The sequence below is a fragment of the Pituophis catenifer genome, unplaced genomic scaffold, assembly GCF_029215685.1.
Source record: "Pituophis catenifer annectens isolate HBS135680 unplaced genomic scaffold, rPitCat1.0.hap2 SCAF_5, whole genome shotgun sequence".
NCBI lineage: Eukaryota > Metazoa > Chordata > Lepidosauria > Squamata > Colubridae > Pituophis > Pituophis catenifer.
Genome location: NW_027256885.1, coordinates 35,626,280 through 35,638,323, shown reverse-complemented (window position 1 = coordinate 35,638,323; position 12,044 = coordinate 35,626,280). Strand labels below are relative to the sequence as shown.

General features: G+C 41.6%; 1 protein-coding gene across 1 annotated transcript; it reads right to left on the bottom strand.

The window, feature by feature from the left end:
- Nucleotides 1-5,873: 5,873 nt before the first annotated feature.
- Nucleotides 5,874-11,659, bottom strand: LOC139317659 (uncharacterized). The gene is given in 5 exon segments (XM_070944740.1): nt 5,874-5,909; nt 6,606-6,681; nt 6,683-7,522; nt 10,978-11,340; nt 11,550-11,659. Coding segments are annotated over 5 exon segments (1,425 nt in total).
- Between the last annotated feature and the right edge of the window lie 385 nt (nt 11,660-12,044).

The following is a 12,044-nucleotide window of genomic DNA, read 5'->3' as shown; positions in this document are numbered from 1 at the left end:
CATCTCATGATCCTTCATGTCAGCAGCCTCTACATTCAATCATGATGGGACAGTAAAAGACATTCAAATAGCTGCTAATCGGACAAACTCCACTACTCCTATTTCCTAAACCACACCCATCACTGACACTGGGTAGCTCATTAAAAACTCAGATATCCAGAGGTATCTTGCCCAATCTCGGGTGGCAATGAACTATTGGGATCTTCATTTATTAAATAACTGGACAGTATATATGTTCAACGAGACTATCAAGGTGCTGAAGCTGATGAATAAAGAACTGGCTGAAATCAGAGAGGTAGTCTTGCAAAACCGATATGCCTTAGCTAAAGGAGGCGATTGTGCCCTTATACATTCACATTGTTGTACCTATGTATCTGATTATCAGTATAACATCACTCACACCATAGAACATATGGAAAACTTGATCAAAAAACAATCCCTTATCATCCAATGGATCTGGCGCCATTGACATCTGGGCTGCTCTTTGGTCATGGCTCCCGGATGGTTTTTGGTTGAAATCAATTATGCCAAATATTGTATCTATAATTGTACTGCTTGTTTTGCTTTGTTGCTGTATCCAATGTCTCCCCTCCCTTCTGCAAATATGCAAAGGTTTTATTCCCTCCAATAGGAAGGACGTCCTGAAAAGTGAAACCAAAGCCCTTCTGGAACTGGAGGAACAAATCAGGTGTGGTAAGAGGAGGTGCTCGGGACTTGCAAGATAGGGCTTCCAAGATAACTCAGAGGTTACAAACTCCTGACATGTGGTTTTCTTGGGTGCCTGAAACCGGATGGATTTACAATTTGTGTGAGCGATTTGTGGAAATGTATAACTGGAATACACCTCAGAAACTTGATGGCCTACCTCGCTTGACATCTCCTGGCCACTTTTCCACTAACTTTGTTCACCGTAATAAAAGGATGGGTGAGCTAAAAACATTTGCAGAAACCAGATGGCTGAAGAACATATTGTCTACTGTACTCATGATTATTGCTTTGCTTATTTCTGTATGTTGTAGTATTCAATATATTCCTGCTTTGTTTGCTATGATGATAGGCATGTTTCCCAGGCATAAAGAGAACATCATAATAACAACACAGCTGAACCCTGTTGCAAAAAACAAAAACAGAGGAAATGTGGGAATGCAGTGGCCATAGTACATGTATAGACCAGTTTAACTGGTTGGACACTTGTATGGAGCTTAGCATCGAAATAATCAAACTATGAAAAGCGGGTTCATATGGATACTCTCTGAAGGGCCCTATTCATTCTCTCTTTGTTTATAACATAGGCTGTGCCTGCAAAAGCAAAGATATCTCCTTGTATAAACATTCCTGAGAAGCAAAGCAGACACATCTCCTATCTCTTTGTAAACACATTCCTGAGAATCAGATAACAGAGATGGGCCTCTCGCCTGGTAGTATCTGGTACCAAGCAGCCAGAGTTAGGTTTTGCTTTGCATCTTTACCATTGCTTTCCTATCTCTTGTATGTAATATGAGATGTGTAGCCATAATAACGCCTTCTGATGATGCTGTATTTGGATAACTAATAAAAGAGATTGTAGCCTTTTGTTTGCTGCTCTCTCATCCCGAGAAAACGCTTGTCCTGTGTTTTCCTAAACTGAAACTCTCATGAGAAGCCCGCCAGAATGAATTCAACAATTACGGTGGTTCTCCTTTCTCTCAGATCGGTCGCAGTTCGTGTTGGCAGGGGGGCAGAGGTCAACCTCGAGGCCTCTCATTTGTGGAGTGCCTCAGGGGTCGGTCCTCTCGCCCCTTCTGTTCAACATTTATGTGAAGCCGCTGGGTGAGATCATCCATGGCTTTGGGGTGAAGTACCATCAGTACGCTGATGACACCCAGCTGTACATCTCTACCCCAGGCCACCCCAACAATGCCCTTGAAGTGATGTCCCAGTGCCTGGAGGCTGTGCAGATCTGGATGGGGAGGAACAGGCTCAAGCTCAACCCTTCCAAGACTGAGTGGCTGTGGTTCCCGGCATCCCGATATAATCAGTTGACTCCATCACTGACTATCGGGGGCGAGTCTTTGGCCCCCGTGGAGAGGGCACACAATCTGGGAGTCCTCCTGGATACGCAGCTGTCCTTGGAGGAACATCTGACGGCTGTAGCCAGGGGGACCTTCTGTCAGGTTCGCCTGATCCTCCAGTTGCGGCCCTTTCTTGATCGGGATTCCCTGTGCACAGTCACCCACGCCCTTGTCACCTCGCGCCTGAACTACTGCAACGCTCTCTACATGGGGCTCCCCTTGAGGAGCACCCGGAGGCTCCAACTGGTCCAGAATGCGGCCGCGCAGGTAATCACGGGAGCCGCCTGGCGCTCCCACATAACACCGCTCCTGCGTGAGCTGCACTGGCTCCCAGTGGTCTTCCGGGTGCGCTTCAAGGTGTTGGTTATCACCTTTAAAGCACTCCATGGCATAGGACCTAGTTATCTTCAAGACCGCCTGCTGCTACCGATGACCTCCCACCGACTTGTGCGCTCCCACAGAGATGGCCTCCTCGGGGTGCCATCAGCCAAACAATGTAGGCTGGTGACCCCCAGGGGGAGGGCCTTCTCTGTGGGGGCACCTACCCTCTGGAATCAGCTGCCCCCAGAGATAAGGAGAATCCAAGACCTCGGTGCCTTCCGCCGTGCCCTTAAAACTTTCTTTTTTCAGCAAGCCGGGCTGGCTTAACATATTTTTTAACATATATATATACATATTTTTATTGAAAAAGTTTTTCAAATACAGATTTTTCCCTTTTTTCTCCCCCCTTCTCCCTAACCCCCCCTCGCCACCCCTCCCCCTGTGACTTCTTCAAAGTAAGATCCAAATTCATAACAGATTATATAATACTTTACCATCCCCTTACTCCATCCCCCAAATACTGACTCTTTCTTTCTAATAATATTATTATATCCCCCTTTTACTATACATTTCAAAATAACATTCTACTATAACATTGTGTAATATCTTCTGGTTTAGCATAGTAATATTATTATAACTCCCAATTTAACAATAATCTGCCCTTTTTCTCCTCCCCATACATATATCTCTTAAATCAAACCTTTTATGTATATTAATATAACATTTCAAAACAACCTTCCACTTTAAGACTATATGATAAATCCTAATTTAACGTTTAATCTTATGTGTATATTAATATAACATTTCAAAGCAACCTTCCACTATAAAACTATATAATAAATCCTAATTTAACATTTATTCAACTCATAGTCTGTCCATTTCCTCCACTCCCATAAATATATCTCTTAAACATCCCTTTTCTTAAACTAAACAGTCAATAAACTAGCCTGTCTCCACCCACTTCCCTACAAAATTTCCATACATAACAATTCTTAATATCTTTATTCTTCTGCCCACCCTACTAAAAAAAAATTCCCTTATATAGATAAAATCAATGACTTTAAACTTGTAATCCATATAATGTCTTCTTTAATGTCTTTCCACTGGATTGATAACTCCATCACCCATATTAGGGTAACATGACATCCTAATTCCAACAGAATGTTCGGAATCCTCAGTTATCATCTGCCCACATCAATAATAAATATCTTCATGTATATAAAAAAAAGAAAACAACCACCCGAGTGACATTATAATTGTATTCCATATAGTATCTGTAGTAGTGGCTTTCTTCAAGATTATTAATTCCAACCATCATAATGGGGTAACAACCAGATCTTCTGCGTGCCCCAACGTAGCTCTCTTGCCATATAACTCAGCATAAACATAATACATTTATCAAAGAATCCAAAATAGATAATTCCAATCCAACAGTTTAAGGCCCTTTTCACATCCCAAAAATACAGCATTGCAGAGGTCTGTCACTCTCCTCAGGATAATATTAACCAATACTTCGCCTCAACTGTCTTTTCATGTATTCAATCATCTTTTAGATAACTGGCTTCGCTGTTGCCTAGTTTAAAAATTTTTGTTTTTGTGAGACCTATTTCTTTTTTTCTTTACTTTTTGTGGGTTTGATCTCCATCCTGATTTCCTTTCTATGAGTTGTATATCAACTGTTCGGTTTTCGTTCTGATCTATAACTTGATCTTGTTGGTTTTGCTTTTGTGGCTTAGATCGCCATTCATGTTTCTTTTCTATAAGTTGTGTATCAACTGATTGATTTCCATGCTTGTCTGTGACTTGATGAGTCATCACATTAGAATCCAACGCCGCTTCTCTCTTATTTATAGGTAGTCCAACTGAGACATCTAAAGGATCCAAAGGTGATTCATCTACAAAGACCTCTGTAGCTCGATGTTTTTCCATTATTTCCAACTCCTTCTGCTTATCTTGTGTTGTGCATGAAGGTGTTGAACTCATTTTCAAAATCTTATGATAAAATTCTTCCGCTTTTTCAACAGTATTTAATTGATATCTTTCTCCTTGATATCTCAATATTATACCAACTGGAACATCCCACCTAAATAAAATATTTTGTTTTTTAAGCTCAGTCACCAGGAATCCAAATTTCTTTCTATCTACTAACATCTTAGGCGGTAGCTCTTTATATATCCAAATCTTTCTTCCATACAGTTGTAAAGTAGAATTAAAAGATTTTTGCACAATATTATTTCTTATTTCTTTGTCTGTAAAATAAATCACCACATCTCTAGGCAGTTGCCTTTGCTTTGCAATCCAAGAATTTACTCTGTAGACTCTATCAATCCTGCAAAATACTTCCTTAGGATGAACCTGTAAAATCCCAGCCAGAATTTCAGCAGATATTTTCCTTAAATCATCCCTATTATTTTCCTGTACTCCTCTCATTCTGATCGCAAATTCTGTGAACCTGTGTTGCATCATTAAAACTTCTTTTTCAATCCGTTGTTTTATATTTTCTACATTGCAAGTCTTATGATCAACTTCCATTTTAAATTTTTCTTCTGAGCTATTGTCTTGAATATTTATCAAATCATTTTCAATTTTTTGTATTTTATTATCCAAATTATAAATCTTGTCATCAACTTCCTCCATTTTAGACTCTAATAACTTAATATTATTATCCATCTTTATAAATAGTTCTGTAAAGGCATCAGCCACTGTTATAATCTTTTGTTTCAAATTGTCATACTTTAATTGTATCAATTCTTTAATTTCCTGCTTGAATTTTTCAAGATTCTGGCTCACAATCTCATCCCTTCTTACCATCTCCTCCAAGAGAAATTCAATTAAGTTAAAATCATTTTTCTGAGTCTGTAGGTTTGAAACTTGTTCACGTAGTTTGTAAATGGGGGAATCCCCCCCCCGCTGCTTGTTTGTCTGGCTTTTTTAGTTTAAACGCCATCCTTCCACACAGACAAACTCTTTTTTAAGAAAAGAAAGCTTCTTTCCAAACAAGATCAATATCAGATCTCCAGGAAGAAAAAAACATAAAAGTAGAACTTTTTCTTCTCAATTGTAGCCAGCAGTATTTATTCCGCTACTTTGTGGCTTGTTAAACTATTGAAACAGAAGGACTTTCAGCTTTCCCTTCTCAAGCCTCAACAGTCGCCATTTTAAATTTCTTTTTTCCTTTCTTCAATATCATTTATAAAGTCAATGAAAATACTTGCGATTTAGGGTCCCAGGTCCAGATCTCATCCTCTTTGATTAAACAATCTGTTAATTTTCTTTAAAAGGCTTGTTCTCGTCACCTGGCTCTGCAAAAAGGCAGAGGTCTCCCGAAGCCCGGAGCGGCGGCGAGGGAAATAGGGAGCCTCATCTGCTTCGTCCCCAAGAGTAAAAAAAAAAACTCTGGGGGCTTTGCAGAGAGCTCTACCTGCCCTCACCTGCTCTGTCTCACATTTCCTTATGGAAATGGAGTTTGTTGAGCCGCCTTTCAGCTGTAAAGGCGGCTCTTTACAGGCGACGGGGCTGGCGGTCCCGAGGGACCGTCTGGCAGCGACAGAGAGCAAAGCGGAAGTCAACATATTTTTAAAATATTTTTAATCAGTTCATCTTCTAGGGAGATTTCCTTATTTTTCCAATTTGGGGCAAAGATCATTCTTGCTGCTGTCATAATATGCATTATTAAGTAAATTACCCGTTTACTATATTTCCCATTTATAATTCCCAATAAGAATAGCTCTGGTTTATATTCTATTTCTTCTCCAGTTATTTCTGCCAGCTATAAATGAATTTTCTGCCAATACTCCTTTGCTTTTTTACATGACCACCACATATGGTAGTACGTGCCTGATTCGTGGTTGCATTTCCAACATTTTGGTGATAAATTTCTAAACATTTTTGCCCATCTCACTGGCGGAAGGTGCCACCTGTAGAACATTTTACATAATTATTCTTTATACGGTATTCCCAATGTTATTTTCCTATTTTTTCCCATAATTCTTGCCATTTTTCCAATTGTATATTGTACCCAAAATTTATTGTCCATGCCACCATCGTTTCCTTGACTTGTTCTTCCTCCATTTTATAATCCAATAAGAATTTATAAATTTTCTTTACCAATTTATCATTTGTCCCCAGAAAGATATTATCTATTGTCATTGATTCCCTATTAATGCCCCGCTCTTTCATGTCTTTCAAGTAACGTGATTGGATTTGTAAATAGGACCACCACTCCAATTCTACCCCTTGTTCTTTTAATTCTTGCCTTGATTTCAGTTCCCCGTCTTCATTTATTCTATCCTTATAGGTGACATATTTCCCGATTTATAAGATTTGGGTGCACTAACGCTTCTAATGTGGATAACCAAATCGGAACCTTCCTGTAGTTCTGTTTGAATTTATGCCATATCTCCAATAATGCCTGTCTTATAAAATGTCTTTGAAAATATTGGTGTGCTACTTGTTTCCCGTACCACAAAAATGTGTGCCATCCTAGATGTAGGTCGTGGCCCTCTAACATTAACAATCTTCTATTTTTTAAATTTATCCAATCTATTACCCAGGTGAGCGTTGCTGCTTGATGATATAACTCCCAATCTGGTATGCCAAACCCTCCTCTTTCTTTTGTTTCTTGTAAAAGTTTAAATTTAATCCTTGGTTTCTTCCCTTGCCAAATGTAGTCTGATGTCATTTTATTCAATTTTCCAAAATACTTTTTATTTAATTTTATAGGAATATTCTGAAACAGGAAGAGTAATTTTGGTATGATGTTCATCTTGATCGCCGCTATTCTTCCCATTAAAGAGAGCCTCAAATTTCTCCATCTCTCCAAATCTTCTTTTATGTGGTTCATTAGTTTGGCATAATTATCTTCTTTGATTGAAGTGCATCTTGCGGTTATATAAATTCCTAAATATTTCATTTTCTTCACTATCTGTATATTTGTTCTCTTGGTCAACTCCTCCTTCTGTTTGTTCATCATATTTTTGACTATCATTTTAGTTTTGTCTTTGTTAATTTTCAGTCCGGCTACATCTCCGTATTCTTCTAATACTTCCATGAGCTTCACGCCTGATTGTAGTGGTTCCTCAAGAATAAAAACCAGATCATCTGCCAAGGCTTGCAGTTTGTAGATTTCTTTCCTAATGTTCTGACCTAGGCTTCCCGAGACAGTAAAACACACTAGTAGTCCCAAAAACCTCTTTTATTGCAACAGCTGTGAATTTTGTTCATTCACAGATGAGTCTCAAATAGTTGTAAAGAGTCCTTCGGGATAAGGCTGATAATCACGCACCTTTATCCTTTATCCTTTAAAGGTAACCACGTCACCTTTATCTTGACACGCTGCCAAAGACCTAATTGACAAAGCCACATGGAGTCCAGAATCAAACAGAGCTTCAGACTTTAAACTGAACAATGTTGCTTCCTGCAAAGGCCCATATGCCTTTGCTCCTCTTTTGCTCCTCTTTTAAGTCTTATGGGAGGGGCCAATCAACTTCAAGCCCTACTCTCAAGTCATCCCTTTTGTTTTAACTGTTCTTGCCTTCTGGCTGCTCTGCGCATGCGCGCACTGGGAACAGGCTCCCCGTTCCTCTGCCTTGCTGAGGTCCGACTCTGGAGGCTCCGGAGGCAGCACGTACCTCCCAGATGGCCCTTTCTCTGCCTCCGATGCTGTCAAGTCCCAATATTCCTTAGGGCAGCGGTTCTCAACCTGGGGGTCGCGACCCCTTTGGGGGTCGAACGGCCATTTCACAGGGGTCGCCAAAGCCCTCTCTCGCCCCCCCCACGCCTTCACTCACCCTCACCCTCTGCCTCTGGATCGCCGGTTGCCGTTTGCTTACCCCTCCCACTCCCAATCTATTGCTGCCTCCGGAGTCCCAGCTGATGGCTAGAGGGAAAAAAACTTCAAATTCTTGCCGCGGGGCTTCAAAGAGCTAGCTGCAAAGAGGTAAATTCCTGGAGCAGATTTTTTTTCCCCTAGCTATGCTGAAAAAGCGAAATTGAAAGTAAGGAAGCAGGGTCTTTGCTGCAACGTGACAAAATGAGGCAGAGAGATTTCTTTTTCTTTTTCCTCACCAAAAAAGGTAGGTGCAAAACTTCAAACAATGGGAAATTTAGGGCAAAAGAGGAGGTTCAAGATTTTAAAATACAAAAGAAAAAAAGCTCTATTTAACTAGGGAATTGTAATAATTGAGATACTATTAATTGTATATTATGTTGAAAGCAGAAATGGTTAAGTTGTGGTTTGGAGGAATATATGGGGGAAATTATTTGGTTTATTATTATTGGTAAATATAATTAATTGATTTGTAAGAAATTGGATTGCATGGAAATAATTGGAATATTCATGTTCATATTAATTAATATACAAAAAAGATAGTTATATAACTAATTGATTTATATTAAAATGTTGAATTTGTATTAAACAACTGTATTACATAATTACATAATTAACCAATGTGAGGATGGATATAAAAATAGATGACAATGGGAAGGGGTATAATATAGAATAGAAGGGAAAAATTGAATTTGATTAAGATTAGAGATGAGGATGAAGGGTAATATTGGTTTTTTTAAAAAATAGATGAGGAATAAATATGGTAAAAAGGAAATATAGAAATTGTAAATTTAATTGAAATGACTAAACACTGTGTTGGAAGAAATATCCCTCTGGGTTCTGCTCCAAGTGGGGAAAAAGACACTGGAAACATGGTGACTGCTTGGAAAGATGGTTTAATGGTGGACAGGATCACATGGCTTGAGTTCCTGAACAGAAAAGGGGCAGATACAGTAAATCCTTGGGTTTTTATGCTCTCTCTGGCTTTGCATTTCTTGGGGCCCCGAAAGAGTATCCTGATTGGTTGTCAGACTCCCAGGGGGTGGGGGTCTTAGCTAGCCTTGCTAGCCTGTGCTTCCCAGGTCACATGCTTCCCAGGTCACATGTGGTGAGTTTCGGTTGCTAGATGGGGCCCATTGTGTTAGTTTCTGTTGCTATTGTGTTGCAAATGTCCTTTGACAAAGGATTGACTTTCTGCCTCTGGCCCATTAACAAAGGGTGGGGGGCAGGAAGGTGGGAGCTGCTTTGTCTGTAAAATATGCTTCTCCATTTCTCATCCAGGGAAATATAATATTCTGCCTTTTTAATATTTCATTCTTCTAGGAAAGGGGAGGGTGCTAACCTCCTACAACTGTTTAAATTTGTGAACCGGCCAAATACTCTGTTCAAAGAAAATACGTTGTATGTTTGTATGTGTGTTTCTAATTATTGCTATTTATTCATATTTGTTCTCTTTTATTCTTTAAAGTTTAACAATTCATTCTTTATCTTAATATCTTTATATTTGTTTGGGGTTGGCTTTCTTCCCTTTCATCTTTTTTATTGTACAGCAATCTTTCTTCTCAAACCAACCACCTCTGTCTTTTCTTTCTTTCTTTCTTTCTCTTCCCCCCCTTCTTCTTCTCCCTACTTCCTCTTTCTTTCTCCTTCTCCTCCTCTCTTCCTCCCTCTCTTACCCTCACTCCTACTCTAATTTCCCTTCCCTTCCTTCATCCCTCTCTATTGCTGTATCCTTTTATGCATATGGACTACTCAGAGGGCTGAAAAAGTTATTTTTGACTGGTCCTCGCACTTTTGACCAGTCCTCGAACTTACGACTGTCCTCACAATTTACGTTTTTGCCCTATCTTGTCACCATGGTGAAGAGAAGCAGTTGTGAAATGAGTGACATGGTTGTTAAGAATGCTACAATGGGCATAAATGATGACCAGTCATAAGTGCGAAGACCGGTCAAAAGTGCGAGGACCTGTCAGAAATCACTTTTTTCAGCCCTCTGGGTAGTCCTTTTGTGCACAGGGACTACTCAGAGGGCTGAAAAAGTTATTTTTGACTGGTCCTCGCACTTTTGACCAGTCCTCGAATTTACGACTGTCCTCACATTTTACGTTTTTTGCCCTATCTCTTCACCAAGTTGAAGAGAAGCAGTTGTGAAATGAGTGACATGGTTGTTAAGAATGCTGCACAGGCATAAATGTGAGGATGGTCATAAGTGTGAGGACCAGTCAAAAGTGCGAGGACCTGTCAGAAATGACTTTTTTCAGCCCTCTGAGTAGTCCCTATACACATAGCCATGGCCACCCAGTCACATGACCAGCTAGCCACGCCCACCCAGTCACATGACCTCCAAGCCACGCCCACAAAATAAGACACGCCCACAGAACTGGTAGTAAAAAAAAATAGAACCCACCCCTGGTTGGGGGTCACCACAACATGAGGAACTGTATTAAAGGGTCGCGGCATTAGGAAGGTTGAGAACCACTGCCTTAGGGATTCTTTCCTCCCCAGTAATGTGTTTGCTCACCGCCGCCGCCAGCTCCTTCGCAGCTTTGGCCATGCAAAAAGGTTTTTCCCCTTCTTTCCCCGGTTGGGTGGAGCGGATGGGTAACCATCCCTTCCTCCAATTCACCTGCGGGTTCCATTTTCGGAGCCAGGGTAGTCTAAGCAAGAGGGGTCATTCCATACCAGGGGCCACGATAAAGCTCAAAGTCTCTCGGTGGTCCCCCATCCACATCTCAACTGGTTCAGTCACAAAGTGGGCCGCCCCCCCCAGCTACTGACCCATCCAACTGGCAGAATGTGATGGGCACTTTCATTGTTTTTAGTCTCAGTCCCATTTTTTCCACCACCTCTGGGCTGATGACACACCTAGTACACCCAGAGTCCAAGAGGGCCAGCATCTTCCCCTGGGCGCCGGATGATGGCACCCTTAACTCCACCAGGATGGTCATGGGGCCCCCATACTGACTTACCAGGGGGTCATTGTCGGTTTCGGTTTCGCTGTCTCCTGCGGTGGTCGGAGCTTCCAACTCCCCCAGGCCTGGGGGAGCGAACTCAATGATTTCCACCCCCTTCAGGGCTGTCTCGCGGTTCTTTGCTGGTGCCTTGTCGGCTCTCTTCCCTTCAGCAGGGGTTGGCTTGGAACTGAGTTTGAAGAAACAATCAGCAGCCCGGTGCCCCTCCTTCCCACATCGGAAGCATGCTGTGGACTTAGGCTTCGAGGCTGGCCCCCCTTTGGAAACTCTGGGGCCTTCTTTCTGTGGAGAGGGGGAAGGCTTGTTCCAAACTCGCCCCCCCCCCCCCCATAGCCATCTCTGGCCAGGTCAATTTCCACATCGGCTGCCAGCACGTACCAGCGTTGCAGGTCTCGAGGGGCCCATCGGGAGCAACAATACTTGTAGACGTCCTCGTTAAGGCCATTTTTATAACATTCCATCAGGGCCTCCTGGGACCAACCCCTCATGTGGCGCACTAGTTTGCGAAACTCCTGGGTGTATTCAGCCACCGATCTTCACCCGATTTATGGACTTCATTCTGATTCTAGCCTTCCGCTCAGCCAGGGGGTCCTCAAAGCGCACTTGGAGGGCCACCATAAACTGGTTGTAATTGTTAAAAGCTGGATCTAGCCCAATAACTCAAAGACAGACTTCGATTCTTTTCTGTAATTTTATTATAGATTTAATGGTACTGGAGGTCACTGACCTTGTACCTTTCTCTTTCAGGTATACATCTGGAATACCCTGTGGACCACGTGGTCAGAGCCTTTATACCCAGGAAGAGGGGCAAAGAGGTAAGGAGTGGTTACAGGGGTTATGGGATATGTGGTCAGTTAACCCTTGCAGGTCCGG